Source organism: Pristis pectinata, chromosome 6 (genome assembly GCF_009764475.1).
Source record: "Pristis pectinata isolate sPriPec2 chromosome 6, sPriPec2.1.pri, whole genome shotgun sequence".
Lineage (NCBI taxonomy): Eukaryota > Metazoa > Chordata > Chondrichthyes > Rhinopristiformes > Pristidae > Pristis > Pristis pectinata.
In genome coordinates this window covers 69,940,963-69,958,205 of record NC_067410.1, presented here as the reverse complement: position 1 = coordinate 69,958,205, position 17,243 = coordinate 69,940,963, and the positions used below count along the sequence as shown (strand labels likewise).

General features: G+C 36.7%; 1 protein-coding gene across 3 annotated transcripts in view; it reads left to right on the top strand.

Annotated features, from left to right (window-relative positions):
* The window catches only part of gigyf2 (GRB10 interacting GYF protein 2), a 107,182-nt gene that overhangs the window by 71,090 nt on the left and 18,849 nt on the right, over positions 1-17,243 (top strand). For all 3 annotated transcript variants that reach the window (XM_052017303.1, XM_052017301.1, XM_052017302.1), the window contains exons 17-22: positions 3,559-3,699; positions 5,411-5,511; positions 7,851-7,951; positions 9,159-9,314; positions 10,480-10,638; positions 11,193-11,459. In XM_052017303.1, the coding sequence (XP_051873263.1) occupies positions 3,559-3,699; positions 5,411-5,511; positions 7,851-7,951; positions 9,159-9,314; positions 10,480-10,638; positions 11,193-11,459 (925 nt within the window). The remainder of the gene's footprint in view (positions 1-3,558; positions 3,700-5,410; positions 5,512-7,850; positions 7,952-9,158; positions 9,315-10,479; positions 10,639-11,192; positions 11,460-17,243) is intronic.

Genomic DNA, 17,243 nt, shown 5'->3' with positions numbered 1-17,243 from the left:
CTGTATCTGAATGCGTGAAGTTTTCTTAACAAAGTGGGTAAACTAAGAGCAAATACATATGAACTGATACAAAGTGATTCTGTTATGGAGTCCAGGCTACAGGGTGACTGAAGCTGGCTGTTAAATAGCCAGGATATTAGATACTGAGGAACATCAGGCAAAAAGGAAAATGAATTGGAATAGTATTGTTAGTAAACAATGGAGTTAATGAAATAGTGAAAATCTGAGGATGTCCTGTCAGTATGGTGGAGCTAAGAAGTACCGTGGGGCAAAAGATATTGGTTGAAGTTGTCTGTAGTCCTTCAAACATTAGTGGTTATGTAGGGGACAACAATGGAACAGGAGATTGAAGATGCACCTAATGAGTACTGCAGTAATCGAGGGTGATGACAATGTACATGCATACTGTCCAAATTAAATTGGCAATAATACTGTGGAGGAAGAATTCCTGGAGCATACACTCAATGTCTTTTGGAACAAAATGATAAGCAGTCAATGGGAACATACTATCCTAGACTGGATGTTGTGCTATGTGAAAGGGCTGGTTAAGATTGCTATGTGGGGTCCATTTGAGAAGAGTGACCGTAACGTGATAGGATTCTTTATTAAAATGGGAAGTGTAGTAGTTCAGTCCAAAAGTAAGTTTCTACATTTTAAGAAAGGGAAGTATGAAGAGTGAGTTGGCTTTGATAAATAAGGGGAGCTTGATTGCAAGGCATGACAGTAGGTGTGCAATGACTAACATTTTTGGAATGAATGCAGGAAATGCAACAGTTATAGATTCCTGCCTGGCATAAAAATACAAAAGGAAAAGACCACAAACTAACAAACAAAGTGAAGGCTAGTATTAGATCTAAAGAGCAGTCATATAAGTTGCTAGATACTGTAGCAAATCAGAAGATTGGGAGCAGTTTAGATTCCTGCAAAAAAGGACAAAGAAATTGGGTTAGAAGCCGAAAAGAATATGGGAGTAATCTTGCATGGGATATAAAAGTGGACAGTAAAAGCTTCTACAAATATGTAAAAAGAAAATGATTAGTGAAATCAAGTGTAGATAATCCACAGTCAGAAACCAAATTTATAATTGGGAAGAGGGAAATGGCAGAGCAATTAAACAAATACTTTGGTTCTATCTTCACAGAAGAGGACACAAGTAACTTTCCAGAAATGTTAGGGAACCAAGAGCCTAATGAAGGTGAGGAACTAAGGAAATTAGTATCAATAAGAAAATAGTGCTGAAGAAATTAATGGCATGAAAAGCTGAAAAATTCTGAGAACGTGATTATTTAAATCCCAGAGTACTATAGGAAGTAGCTATGGAAATTGTGGGTGCATTGTTCATCCCTTTCCAGTGTTCTAAAGGTTATGGAACAGTTTCTGCAGATTGGAGGATAGCAATTAGTACCCTACTATTTTAAAGAAAAAGACAAAACAGGAACCTAGACCAATTAGCCTAACATCATTTAAGATAGAAATGCTGAGGCTGTCGTAAAGGATGAGATAACAAGACAATTGGAAAATATCAATAGGATTTGACAAAGTCACATGGATTTCTGGAAGAGAAATAGTGTCTAACAAACCTACAAGGTTTTGTTTTGACATATATAATTGATAGAGTAGATGAGGGTGAGCCAGTGGATGTGGTGTACTTGGATATTCAGAAAACATTTGATAAACTTCCACATAAAAAGTTGGTGTGTAAAATTAAAGTGCCTGGTATTGTGGATGTCGGTATTGGCATGGATTGAAAACTGACTGACAGACAGAAAACTCTGTGGGAATAAATGGGTTATCTTTTGAGAGGCAGGCAGTAATTAGTGGGATTCATGCTTGGGCCTCAGCTCTTCACATTATATATAAATGATTTGGATGAGGGAAAAGAATGTAATATTTTGAAATTTTCTGACAACACTAAACAGTGAAGAAGTGAAATGAATTGTGAAGAAGAGGCCTGAAGGTGACTTGAATAGATTGAGCAAATGTGCAAAAATATGGCAGATGCAGTATAAATTGGATAAATGTGAAATTATCAACTTTGGTAGGCGAAACAGGAAACTTATTGAATGGTAGTTAAGTTTGAAGGTATCAATGCACAAAGAGACATGGGTGCTCGTCCATATTTGTCATTGAAAGCAGTTAAGAAGGCAAATGGAATGTTTCCTTTCACTGAAAGAACATTTGAGTACAAGAGCAAGGATGGGTGGGTATACTTACATGGGGCCTTGGTGAGATCTCACTTGGAATATGGTGTACAGTTTTTGCCTCTTTGCCCAAGAAGGAAGATCCTTTCCATTAAGGGACTACAATGAAAGTTCACCAGCCAGGTTCCTGAGATGGTGGGACTGCAGTTTGAGAAGAGGTTTGACCTACTAGTTTTGTATAGGTTCAGAAAAAAATTGAGAGGGGATCTAAATGAAATTCACAAAATTCTGAATGGGCTGGGTAAATTGGATGCAAGAAGGGATGTTTTCCCTTGGCTGGAGTTTCTGGAATGAGGGGGCATAATCCTGGATTGCAGGGCAAAAGATATGAAGAGAAATTTCTTCACTTGAGGTGAATCTGTAGAATTCACAGAAGGTTATAGAGGCCAAGTTGCAGGATATATTAATGAAGGAGTCAGGTAAATTTCTAGTTGCAAAAAAATTTCCAGGAGCAGGGGCAAGAGTAAGAGTATGGTAATGAGACTGAATTATCATCCATGATCATATTGAATGGCAGAACACAATCAAAAGGCTGAATGGCCTACTCCAAGTTTCTATTCAAAGTGGTAGAGAGAGGGTGTGATGGCATGCTAATCACAGTTGATATGTCTGGAGAAGGTGTAAGTAGGAATAAGATTAGTGATTAAGTAGCCTTCATCATGCACTCTTAACTGGCACCAGCACTACATATGTCATTCAGTCTCTGCTGAGTATTTCCAGCATTTTCTGTTATTGCAACTACAAAGTACAGCTGGCTAAGCAAAGCAATTTGTAATTGCTGTGTAGAGTTTTGATCAAATTGAGAATTTTATTTCAATTAAACTTGCATGAGGTAAATACAATATTTTTGACAGATGTTCATTTGAAAATAGTCATGCTGAAGTTCTAAATCAGTCTGATTTCTTTTTGAATCTTTTAACAAGGAGGGATGAAAAGTTATGTATTTTGGTCTGCCCAGACTATTTTGCTGAGATTGACAATGGACAGTTTAATGGATGAACGAGGAAAGGACATTGCAAGAAGAGGGGATGAAATAAGTTAGAAACATAGGGATGGGGAGGGGGACATGGTGGACAAGTATAGCATTTCCTAGAATGGTTTGATTATTTAACATGCATGTGGATGAAAATAAAACATGTTGCTGGAATCCAATCCTTGATATTAAAGATAAGGAGAGTATTTTTCCATGTTTCTTAAGGTAAACCACAGTTCTGAAATATGAAGTGGGCTATGAATTCAATTTCAGTACTAAAATTTACATTATTTCTGAGGTTCAAATATTATTTTTAAATTGTGTCAATGTTATACTTATAAATCCATGTTTAGATTGATATTGTCTCAAAACAATTTTTTTAAGGCAACAGTATGCACAAGCAATAGCACACCATCAAAAGGCAGCTGTGGGAGCTATAACATCACAGCAACAGCAACAGCAGCAACAACAGCAGCAACAGCAACTGGCTGTCATTCTGGAGCAGTTTCAAGCCTTAAAGTTAAGGTAGCAACTTGTATTCAATGTCTTTAATAAGAGTGGTGATATTCTAGCACACGTAATTGAGAAGTGGTGCTATTGTATTAACATAAAAATTCTTAAGCAAATTATGATTGATAAAGGTAATTTGGGCATATTTTTGATCTAACCAAAGTTTAATAAAGTTGCAGCGTAACTTCCTGTCTCTGAACTCAGTGCCTCGACTAATGAAAGCAAGCATGCCACATGCCTTCTTTGCCGCCCTATCAACCTGTGTAGCCACTTTCAGGGAGCTATGAACTTGGACCCCAAGATCCCTCAACTCATCAACACTGCAGTGTTGGTAGCTAGGGGTTTTTAAGCACTTCACGAATAGTTTCTTGTTGCCCATATTTATGATGATTTTATTCACTCAAATTCTCCACTTTGTATTGATTATGTTATAATTTTAACGTAAAGTCAATTACCTTGGTAGAATAGTAGGGCACCTTAGGGAGGGGAAGAATCATTGAAAATTGGAGAGCTCTGTCTCCTCGGGAGTTAAGGCACTGACAGTGAGAATTAGCTACAACTATTTGGGCTGCAGAAAAGGTACTTAAAGTAGAGTTCATGTTCCTGATGGCTGTTTGAGCTATTCACAATAAACAGGTTTGGATGCTGCCCCAGAAGATACATAACCTTTTCCTTTGAAGAATGGTTACTTGGGCACCATCTAGTAACCTGCAAAAAAAATCAGTGGCTTCAAAGGGAGGAGGTTGGCAGTTTCAGAAAGGGGAGAGGGGAAGACTTAGTTTGTGTGTCATTGAGCAGCATGGACTAATTGGGAAGCAAAGAAAATGATCATCAGCATGACTCATGGTTATGAAATTAAATCATTATTCTTAACTGAAAGCTAAATAAGTTTCTAACCTTCAAAAATACTATCAAGTCCTGTCAGAAATCACTTTATAGCATCAAAATCATATATCACCTTAAATTCAAAATATTACCTCATACTATGAGTAAGATACCCAATTTATTATCAAAATGATACCTTGGGGACCTTTTTTGAATTATTTTCAAAATCTCTGATTTGGTGACTAAAACGCAGGTATTGGCTGACATTGTTACGTTTTTAAGGGTTTTTCCTTGTTTTTTCCATCAAACAGCTTCTGCTTTTGGTAGTGGGAGTAGATTGTTTTTATAATAAAATATTTCAATTTTTTTCCTTTATTAACTATTACATGTGATTATTAATTTAGAGTATTGTGATCTTAAGTATGATTTAACACAACGTATTCAGTAGTATTTTTACTCTCTTAATGCATGTACTCTATTTTTTTTTCATGGATTTAATAAAAATATTGTGAAGAAAATGATACCAGAGCACTGTTCTTCATGCAATGTTTTCTGATTTAACGGTTTAAGAAAAGTTTTATTCTAAAATAAATATGTTTAGTCATTAAAACAACCTTGAAAGGCAGTGTGGAATTATATTGTTAATCTGCTCTTGTCCTTATTTAAGTAAGTGCATTAGCTTCACAGAATAAAATTCAGTGCAGCCGTTGGTATTTCTTCCTGTGTGTTCAATCACTAAATCTTGGATAGAGATTTCAATTACCAAGTCTATATGTTTTTAATTATGTAAAGTATTCTACTTGTATTAACTAGTCTCAAAGTTGTCATCTTAATATTTAATAGTCAAAGATAAAAAATGTTTTCTAAAAGTAGGAAAAATGATTGTTTCGTCTGCATTCAGATCTTCAGAGCAAAGTCTGATGCCCCCAGTAACAAGGTCAATGACTGTACCTGACAGTAACTCAATATGGGAATTGCAAACGCCATCACCTCAGGCCTCAGGTAAATATTATCATGCAGTATACTAATTTACTGATTGAAAGAATGTACATTTAAGCATTTTGCACCTTCTTAGAGGCCTTAACCATCATAAAATCAATTTTCATCTAAGCTATTAATAGTGGAGTGTGTCATATTTTGGATTTGTTAAGGTAATCTCTCCACTACTTCTACAAAATCCATCCAATTCCAACTGTGGACATTCCAATACACTCCTGCCTTCCATCCCCCAATAAAATTCTGTACCTTTGTAAGCATCTGCTCATCCAAAGCTCTGCTGTTTATATTCTATTCTAGGCTGTTTTCCTTCCTTATTCTCTTCTCTCTGGCCTTTGTTGACCTTCTTCCCACCCTTAGTTTCTCAAATTTAAAAGTCACATCTCTGTGTCTTCTCCCTTTGTGTTAACCTCTGGTTTGAATATTGTTAAAACAGAAGAACTGGTTGATCAGTCATTTGACCCTGTCTGAAATGTAACAGTCCTAATAAGATGGTCTGAGGTGGCCCTTTCTAGAGCATGCCACAATGTTTGAAGTGAGCTCAATTGTGCACATCTACAAATTGATGATGTGTCATTCTCATAAGGTTAATGTTGAATTGGTAAAGTTGGACCAAACTTTGAATTAATTCTGATTAAAAACCAGTTGGGATATCCAGTACAAGCCATAGAATGCTGATGCCCTCTAACCATTTAATCTGTTTTGGAGTTGGATTTAGTTTATTTGTGTCAGTTGGACCAGAACTTGTGATGGTAACCCATAAAAATGTTGCTGTTAGTAATCCCATGAAAATTTTCTGGTCTAATCTGGGCTAAATTCATTGATTCTTTTCCATGATTAAAAATACCATATATCAGTATGTTGTTGCTGTAGGTAACTCCATCTTTGTGATTCTAATTTTTGTACCTTAATGCAACAATTTAAGCTTTAACTTTTGGCAGCTCTTCATCCTCTATATATACACCCGAAGGATACTCCATTATTATATCAATGCATGTATTCTTTTTGCTGGGTCAGGGATTGTATTCTGCCATTGTTATTGAAGGATTGTGATTCTTAGTGTTACTCCACTAGTCAGCGATTGCCTTGATAAAGATTCTATATGTAGCGTGTGTCATTTCATAACATGTCAAGGAAAAGTTCTCAGTGTCGCAATCCCTTTGGAATCATTTTCCTTAACAGAAGTCTTCTGGTGTCACTAAGAGACGACTCCCATCTGGTTAAAAATTGTGTTTGTTCTTAAATCTTTGATTACCCATGCAAGTTAATGAAGCGAGAGAGAGAAAGCAAAGAACTGCAGATCAATTTTAGTTTGACATCAGAAGTAGTGAAAATGTCAGAATCTATTATTAAGGAAGTGGTAACAAGGCACTTAGAAAATAATAATATTAGGCAGAATGAGCATGGATTTATATAAAGAATATTGCATTTGACAAATTTGTTAGGTTTTTTTGAGGTTGTAACTAGCAAAATAGATGAGGAATAACTGATGGATGTGGTGTGTTTGGATTTTCAGAAGGCCTTTGATATGTTGCCACACTAAAGGTTAGTAAACAAAAGCATGTGGCATAGGGATAATGTACAGGAGTGGACTAAGGATTGGTTGATAGACAAACCAGTCAATTTTGGACTGGGTGTCTTTAACTTTTGTGGTGTCAGAGGGATCAGTGCTGAGGTCCCAGCTGGACATGACTATATCAATGGTATGGACCAAGTGTGATATATCCAAGTTTGCTGAATATACAAAACTGAGTACAGTGTGGGTCGTGAGGAAGATATAGAAGGCTTTAAGAGGTGACTGGACTGGCAAAATGAGTAGGCAAGGACATGGGAAATACCATCTAATAAGGAAAAATGTGAATCATGCATTTTGAATAGAAAAAATGGAAAAAAAATTGAAAGATGTTTGTGTTCACAAGTACCTCGGATGTCCTTTTGAATCATTGAAAGTTATGGTACAATTACACTAGCCAATCAGTGCAAGTACACCAAGGGAAACTGTATACTATTATTCATTACAAAATTATTTAAATACAAGAGTAATGGTATTCCACTGCAATTATATAGAAACCTGGTAAATCTGTACCTGGAATATTGTGTTCAGGTTTCATCTCTACCCAAGGATGGTTATACTTGTGCTAGAGGGAGTGCAGAAAAGGTTCAGCAGATTGATTCCTGGGGTGAGGAGTTTGTCCTTCAAGGAGAAATTAAGCATACTGGCATACACTCTCCCATGTTTAGAAGAATGAGAGACTTACAGAAATGGAACCTATTTTCAGTTCAGAATGTTTAGATTTTATTTAATGAACGTCGATTTTTTTTTAATTATCTATTTATTTTCTCAGGTTGGGATTGTGGCAGTGTGTGGGACTTGCCAGTAGATTCTTCAACTCAAACTTCCTCTGTTGATCAAATTCAGCAGATGGAGAGAGGGAAAGCTGCCAAGGTAAAGACAAGATGTATCCAAACCTGAGAATAGTTGCTGCCCAGAATTCATTTTGTTTTTGTAATCGTACAATCCCTGAGCCATGCTATCCCTTACAGCAGTCTTCCCTGGGAGGCCAGCTCCCAGCACCTCAAAACCCAAGGCAGCACAGGGCCTCTTCCTGTGCAAGCAGCCAGTTGCACTGACAAGGACAGCATTTATAAACATTCAAAGTCAGTCAGAACCTATGTTTAACATAATGTTTAAAAAAAATGTAAATATTAAAGAAAGTAAAAATGAACAGACATAATTAAAAATATTCAAACTAAATTAAATCAAATAAAACCTTTCTACAAGCAGCTGATTTCTCCCATTCATTTGAATTGGTCTTTTTGTATCAGGTTAACCACGAGGAGCCTAGCAGAGCAGTTCAGTTTCAGCCCGTCTTAGCTCATCAGGCTCTCTGGCTTAGCTAGTTTCAAAATTGTTTTGTGTGCAGTTTCTGACATCTAGAAAGTATTAAAAATATTGGGAATTTCTTTCCAGGTTTAAAAATCAAATAATTATCAGCACTTCTGCATACAGATAATTTTAAAGCAATCTAAGCAACCCCATGCCATTTTCCTCTAATGAAACTAACATCTGAAGCAATTGTTTTTCTAGTCCAACTAGGTCAGGATGTTGGTACAGATTCCAGCAATAAGTGCTGGGCAATTAGGACTCCCTCACTGATCTCCAAGAACATCTCCAATATTAGAACACAGCAGAAAGATCACAGGCATGCCATTAACTATACATTAGGCAATCCTGAATTTGCTCAGAATTGAGGGTAAATGGTGGCAATTAAGGGAAATGCCAACATTTTCCTTCAAATTCCAAGTCATCAATAAGGCAATTTTTTTTGTGTTCAGATGAGGTGAAACCCTCATAGGTGCAGTTATTTTCTTGCATTTCAAATGGCAATTGTGTTCTGATGCAGTAATCTTAGATATGCTGATGAAAAGTATAGATTGTTTTATTCATTTACATTTGTTTTCATATATGTGTGCAAGAAAAATTAATTGGAAATTGCTCCTTGATATTAAAATTGTATGATAGTGGAATCTGTATTTGATGCAGAACATGTTTTGCAAATTTATGCATGCAGCATACTCAAGATTATTAAGAATTAATTTCAACTGATTCATGTTCTAGTGACTTGTTGACCCTCTTGATATTTAATGTTTAGCTTGAACAAGAAAGGAGAGAAACAGAAATTAGGGCAAAAAGGGAAGAAGAGGAAAGAAAACAAGAAGAAATTCGTCGTCACCAAGAAGAGGTACTGAGGAGGCAAGAAGAGGAAAAGAAACGTCGGGAGGAAGAGCAGCTTATGAGGAGGAAACAGGTACATTTAAGAGCAGAATTTAGAAGTAAAAACAAAGCTCCCCTTAAGTCACATTAGCTCAACAGTTGATGCAACAAAATAATAGTAACAGTTAAAGTCCAGTTGCAATTACCTATTCATTTTTGAAACATGGTTGCAAGGAGTTCCAGTTATTGTTTTTGTTTGTACTGGGATTAATATGAACATAAAAAGAATAGATTTCTACTTCCCTATGTGTATTCTATCAGCAAGTTATTCCAGAAACAATTGTGCCATCTGCCTTGTACTTGTTCAAAATTTAAGTTGTGTTTCTAAAAGAAATACTGAGCACTTAACAAACAAATTGCATAAATCAGATTACAAATAACAAACCTCATACTTCATTAGTATTTATGTTTGGTGTAATGAAGGTCAAAGATTTGATATTAAGTTCCTGTCGGAAACATGCATGTCTCCATTCCCTCCTCTGGGAAGAGTGGCTGGGAAACCCAGCAAGTCTGATGTCCCTTTGAATTTAACAAGTCTACATTATAATTTCTTTTACCAAAGTTCCTTTGATAGCAGTTCTTAAACCCAAACTTCTGCTGCCTAAATGGGCAAGGGCAGCAGTTGTATGAGAACACCACTGCTTGCAAGTTCCCTTCTATCCTGACTTGTAAGTATATTGCCATTCCTCCTTTGTCATTAGGTCAAAATCCTAAACCTCCCACTTAGCAGCATTATGGGAGTATCTTCACAGCATGGATTGCAACATTTCAACATGGCTTACCTGCCACTTTCTTGAGGGCATTTAGAGATGCACAATGATACCCAGTTCCCAAGAATGAATTAAAAACAACTGAGCTACATTGGTGAGTGAAATAACAGAGCATTTGAAGAGTACTCCATTTATTTGTTATATGTTGCAAAGCATAACTACTTATCTGGTGTTCAGTTTGTGTGTTACTACCTCTTTGTAGGTGTTCCCCAAGTTGAACTTTTATGTGGAATGCAGGGAGCAAAACTGCATATTCTAATTACAAATTTTCATCAGAGATGGCAAAGAATACAGTTTTTCCCCTTATGTTTTCCCTTTAAGTTTAAATCTTTAGGCTCAATGGTACAATATACAATGGATGGAGAATTTGAAATGCAGTATTACTTTGAAGCAGTATTAAAACAATTTTATCTATTTGCTTGGCCTTAGGAAGAAGCACTTCGACGTCAAAGAGAGCACGAAGCAGCACTGCGCCGGCAAAGGGAAGAGGAAGAGCGACAACAACAAGAAGAAGCCCGTCGAAGACATGAAGAAAGGCAGAGAGAAGAGGAAGAGAGACGCCAAAGGGAAGAATTGCTTCGAAAACAGGTACTTGTACAAGCGTGGGATGGGAAAGAAACTTGAAGCATTTGATTTATTCCATAAAATATTCACATGCTATCTTTTAAAGAATTTATAGGAATTATTTTTTGGAGCTTAGTTTTCCCAATATGAAGCCAATTCATGTTTTTTTCATGGGTTCATTTTAAATACCATCATGTATGTGTTTTGTTAATGAATTGAAAGTGCAGGTATTTAGAATAGTTTGGGAGAGTAATATGGATTTTGATGAAATCAATGACAAAGCTTTCATAATTTTGAAGTCAGCATAAATTTAGGTAGTGTTTTCATCATACAGTTGCTCTTTCGCTAAAGTTTTAAAAATTTTATGAATACTTTGCAGTTCCACAATGCCACATTCTTTTGTTGATGTTAGCTAAAACTGTTCATTTGTTTTAATAATTAAATTTTAGTTTTGAATTTGGCAAAAACAATGTATATCACTGTCAAGAAAGCATTGCAGAATTTTCTATATGCTGACAGTCTCGTATAACAGCGCAAAAAAAAAGTTAGCCTCTGCATTCTGGTTTTTACAATGAAAGGAAGAAGAACGCAGACGTAAGGATGAAGAAGCAGCACGGTGGATGATGGAGGAGGAAGAGGCTCGGCGACGTGCTGAAGAAGAAAATCGGCGAAAAATGGAGGAAGAGAACCGTCTTCGATTAGAGGAAGAGGAGCAAAAAAGAAAAGATTTGGAGCGTCATAAAGAGCTGCAGAAACAAGAAGCACTGAGACAGAGACAACAGCAGCAGGAGGCACTGAGACGTTTACAGCAACAGCAGCAGCAACAGCAGTTAGCCCAAATGAAGGTAAGAATGGGAAGTGTTTCACTTTTCGGGAAACAGTGATTTTAAAAAAAGGAAATTGTATGAAGGTGGAACACATAGTAGTTACTGGTGAGTACCAGGACTAATGTCAATTTCATAGCATTTCTGTTATTGAAGTGTTGCTGTTTCATATAGTTACCATTTGAATTTAACTTTCTTTGCCTCTCTCAAATTTTTTTTGAATAAACATAGTTTAAAGATTCTGTTGTGAGGATCTCGTGCGGATAAGGAAAGTCACTCAACGTAAGTCTGCTATGGGAGCATACAGCTCCTACCCTCACAATCATGTTGTGCAACTCTTCTTAAACAAGTTATTGTCTTCCTCTCATCATAGCCAGCCGTCATTTCCATGCAATAGGTACTTACAGGGAGATTTTCCTGTCCCCCAAAAGTCTCATTTAAATTTCTGTGGCCTTGTCTATCCTGTCTCTAACTTCTTTCAAACCTAAATAATGGCAGCTTTTATTTCAGTAGGATCCTATGCAAGAGATTGTTGAACAAGATTAGGGCAGGTGGAATCGTGAGTTTAAAAAAATAATTTGAATGTTAACCAAGTAGGGATAAACAGGTCCTTCTGGGGTTAGCAGACTGTAACTAATGGGGTACCACAGGGATTGATGCTTCAGTGCAGAAATTCAGTTTGAAGAAGGAGACTAAAAGTAATATTTCTAAGTTTGCTGATGACATAAAAACAAGTGGAAAAGCAAGTAGTGATGAAGATGCAAAGAAACTGCAAGACGATATAGACAAGCTGAGTGAGCAACATAGAATACATATGGAAAAATGTGAGATTACCCACTTTTAGAGGAAAAAGTTGAAATATTGAGTACTTTTAAAATGATAGAAGATTGGGAAATGTCAAAGGGACGTGGTTGAGTACAGCAATAAAGATATTTTATTGTTATACAGTGCCTTGCTGAGACCATACGTGGAGGACTGTGTACAATTTTTGTCGACATACCCAAGGTAGTGCAGCAAACAATCACCAGACTGGTCTTGCGCACGGTTGGTATGTTGTATGAGGAGTGATTGAGTGGGTTAGATGGTAAGACCTCTTCTCTAGAGTTGAGGTGACTTCACTGGAAACATGAAAAGTTCTTAGTGATCTCATTGGGGTAAGTATGAAGAAGATGATTCTCCTGGCTAAGGAGTCTAGAACAAGGGGTCACAGTCTGAAAATAAGGAATAAATCATTTAGGACTGGAATTATCAGAAATTTTATTCACTGAGGGTGACAGATCTTTGGAATTCTCTTCCCCAGTGGTCTGTGGAGGCCTCAGTCCTGTGTGTATTTGAAAAAGAGATCAATAGATTTCTAGCTAATAGAAGAATCTGTGGATAGGCAGAAATATGGTGTTCAAGGTAGACAATCAGCTATGGTGATGCAGGCTTGAGGGGTCGTAGGCCTACTCCTATTCTTTATGTTCTTGCATTCATATGGACTTTTATAAACATCACTTGGGAACCAATATGATTGTTAAAAGACATTTTGTCCACTGATTTGGCTTTTTACATATGATCCCTGTCCTGGATTAGAGGACTCGTGTTTTGTGGAACCATACAAGAAATCTCCTTGAAATGTGAAATCCTGCCAACATTTTAAATCCTTCAGTGATGCTGATCACCTTTGTAAATGTTCCTTTATAAGAGCTCAGTTATCATTTCACTGCTGCAGTTTAGTCTTTAATTTCTTGATTGATATACCGTTGGTGGGGGTCAAACTTCCTGCAAAGGATCATCAAATTTTGCTTCTGCTTAGCAACCATCTAATTTTCTTTGTTGTTTCATATAAAAATCTTAAGTCCCCACTTTTCCTTTATGGTCTCTGTCCATTGATGTTAGTGAAAGCATGAGGAAATTTGATAAATATTGAATTGGAATTATACTTCATAAATTTCAACTTAACATCAACTACCCTGAGTTTATATTTCAGATTATATAATTTCAGAGTCTTGAATGGTAATTGACCAGGCCAGTTATGATCTTGATCTTTTCTTGGAAATTTATTTTTTAATACATTATAATCAGGTTCAAGGACAGCAGTAAGATGCTTCACACATAACATATAACATTCAAGAAATCAAAGCAATCATAATTCTGATATCTGGAGCAAGGCTGGCAAAGTTACTCTCCTGTGCAAAACTTAATGAGATTGAACAAATGGTTCTTGGACATCATTTCACACCTCTGATATAGTTGCTGGAAAACAGCTGTACAGGAAAATCACACTGCCATGATTTTTGAGTGAAAGATGTGGTAACTAAATTAAATGTTTCACTGGGGATATTGGCAGAAAGGTGCAAGTGTAGCTCTCTTGGAAAAGTGTCTGCAGTAAAAATTACAGGGATGAGTACTGACTTTTTAAAAAAATATTTTCTTTAATGGTTCCTGTTAGCCAGATGTATTCCCCTAGCCCAAAGACATACCTCGAACTTCCCTCTTCCTGGGCCTCACCACTTTCCCAATGGCCAACCAACAACCTTGACTGCATTCCTTTGATTGTGACGATGTTTTCTTTGCTTCCATGTTAACAGCTACGCCTCTAACTACTTTGGCCGTGCACCACCATTTGCTTCCTAAATCTGCCATCTTTCGGTCTTCTCTGTCACCCTTTTGTTTTTTGGGTGTTGTAGTACAGTTGTTGAGATTAGTCTGCATGGCTGCTCAGGAACTCATAGCTGTTTGGCAATGTTTCTGAAAAACACTAGATGAAAAACTGGTGTTGCGTTTTGTACTCATGGTTGTGCACAGAATTATATTGAAAATAAGCAAAGAGTGGCAGTCGCATCAAAACTTTGATGCTCCAGTTGTTAGTTGAAAACAGTATCTGTGCTGTTTTGAGTCTGTTTGTTCAGTGGTATCAAAGATCTAATTTCATCATTTGGACCTTTAACCTCTGTGTTAAGGGATATTGATTTGAGGATAGTAATGGAATTATTTGTGAAACTTTAAGCAAAATATACCTTAATTTTGAAATAACTCATGCTACATGTACTTAGCAGGGATGGGAAACCTCTGTTACATCTTTTGCATTTATTTTGATATAGTTGTCAAAACAAAAAAAGGAACACAGCTAATTTTATCTGTCTAGTTCTAGTGCTTACTAAGATTTGCTTCACATTCAGTGCTCTTGTTACAATGATCATTCATGCTGATTTTTTTTTTAAAAAGGGGTCTATCCAAATCTAGCTAAAGCTCATTAAGAAGTTTATAATTTTGCCAAGAAGAGTACTCAGCCTGGGGAGTTATGTTATTGGAATGTTATTAAATTATAAGAACTTCTATGAGTTTGAAACAAGTAACAAAAGTAAATGAGAGGTCTTCAGAGGCAGGAGGATTCATGGGGAATGAGGAAAAAGTTGAGAGGTTTGACATTGATTCTCACATAAGAGAGTGCACTGAATGGGTCTCTGTTTTTGTGGAGAAATGCCGGCAGTTCTGCATGGAAATGCTGGCATTTCCCCACATATACTAGCAAGTTCAAGGTTGTCACATTTGCACATGTGAATACAGAATTCCTAAGCTTACCAGCAGAGTTTCTCAACTATGCTCTGTGTCAGACTTGGGAAGGCTAGCTTCAGAGTATAAAGATATGCCAGCTCTCCGTAACTTATGGTGCCAAATACATTGAAACAAATCAGTAAAGGGACTTTATCTCCATTCATTTGAATGGAGAGGAACAACCATGAGGAACAAAGCTAAAACTTTATTAATTTACACTCTTTGATTTTTTTTCAGCTTATTTCTCTTTTGAAGTATTTTTATTTTTAATTCTAAATTATTATTTTTGTAATTTCAGTATTTTAATAGCATAAATGTGTTTAATATTTTTGAATGTCAGAAACATTGCCATGATAGTTGGCTAATACATCCCTCTCCCCAAAACTGTGCACACCAAGTGACAAGGTTTATGTATGGAAAGCCCTCCACAACACAGAGCTTTTGCGGCTTCATCCAGGAAGCTTGTGTTGGGCATTCCGCACAAATGGATTATGATCTTTATTCATGAATTAACAACGAGAGGTGATTTTATAGAGGTGTATAAAGTAGTAAGAGGCATAGGTAGGATGAATGCACTCAGTCTTTTTCCCAGGGTTGGGGAATCAAGAACTAAAAGGCATAGGTTTAAAGTGAGAGGCAAAAGATGTAATAGGAGCTTGAGGGGCAAATTGTTTACACACATGTGTGTAGACTGAGCTGCCAGAGGAAGTGGTTGAGGCATGTACAATAATAACTTTTAAAAGACAGTTGGACAGGTACATGGATTGGAAAGGTTTCGAAGGTTATGGGCCAAACACTGGCGGATGGGGCATCTTGGTAGGCATGGACTAGTTGGGCCAAGGGGGCCTGTTTCCGTGCTCTATAACTCTCTGAATTCTATGAACAGCACAGGCATTCCATGCAAATATTAGACCAGTGTACCAGTAATCTGGGGAATGAAATATCTAAATGAAAGTAAGCAATCTAAAATGGTTATCAATATTGAAGAAATAAAACACTGAAAATTTAGAAGACCAAAAGCTAAACATTCCCCTAGAGTGAAGAATCTACACCCTAGAGTGCTGAAAGGTAACTGAAAAGATAATGTGATCTTCCAAAATTCTGTTTACTCTGGAAATCTTCCAATTAATTGGAAGATAACAAATGTAACACAGCTGTTCAAGAAACAAGTCAGAGATAAAATGTGGAACTGTGGACCAATAACATCAGTTGTTGGAAAATGCATTAATCAAGTATTAAAGATTAATAGGTTGTACAAAAGTTCATGCGATAAGGTAGAGTCAACATTGTGTGAAAGAGAAATTGTGTGTGATAAATCTAGTAGTTTTAAAGATCTGCATAGTGAGGTAGATCCACTGGTTCCCTCTTATCTATAATTTCTGGATCTTAATTTTTTTGAATGCCATTGCAAACAGTTGTTGGATAAACTATTGTTACAAAATTAGGGATTGGTCATTTAAACTGAGGTGTGAAGGAACTATTTCTCACAAAGGGTACTGAATCTCGGGAATTTTGTATCCCACAGGGGAGAAAGGTTAGATCATTGGGGGTATTTAAAGAAGCAAATATATTAATTTGTGAAAGATCAGGGAATTAAGGGCACAGAAGAGGAGATGAGGCCTGGGGCAATTAGCCACAATTCTATGAAATGACGGGTCAGGCTTGAGTGGTCTACTCCTGCTCCTATTTTCCTGTGTTAAAATAGTTCATTGGTTTAAGGGCTGTGAATGGAGAACTAGTTAAGAGCATAAAACAGTGGGAGTAAAAAGGTATATTCAGTTGTAAGACTCACTAGTGGGGAACTGCAAGGGTTGGCCCTCAGCTTTTAAATCTCAAAGAATTGGATAAAAAAGCAGTGTTGTCTGCACAGAAAAGTAAAATTTTGAGAATAATTGTGACTGAAATTTTGTATATTTTCATTTTTTTCTTAGAAAGCATTATAGTTCTATCTGCTAGAGGAAAGGAATTTATTATGATACTGTCTAAAGTTATAATCTGGAGACACAAGAAAAGCCCTAATGCAGGGTTTCAGCCCAAAACACCAACAATTCCTCCTCTTTCTACCACCGCCCCCCTCCCCAGTACCACAGATGGTGCTCAATCTGTTGGGTTCCTCCAGCAGATTGTTTGTTGCTAAACTTGTAACCTGTTGCCTTTGTGACTTTGAAAACTATAATTAATTTTCATCAATGTGGTAAATTTCACATCTGCATAAAATGGGTAACATTTTAATAGGTAAAATGTTGAGCAGCACTGAGAAGTTTT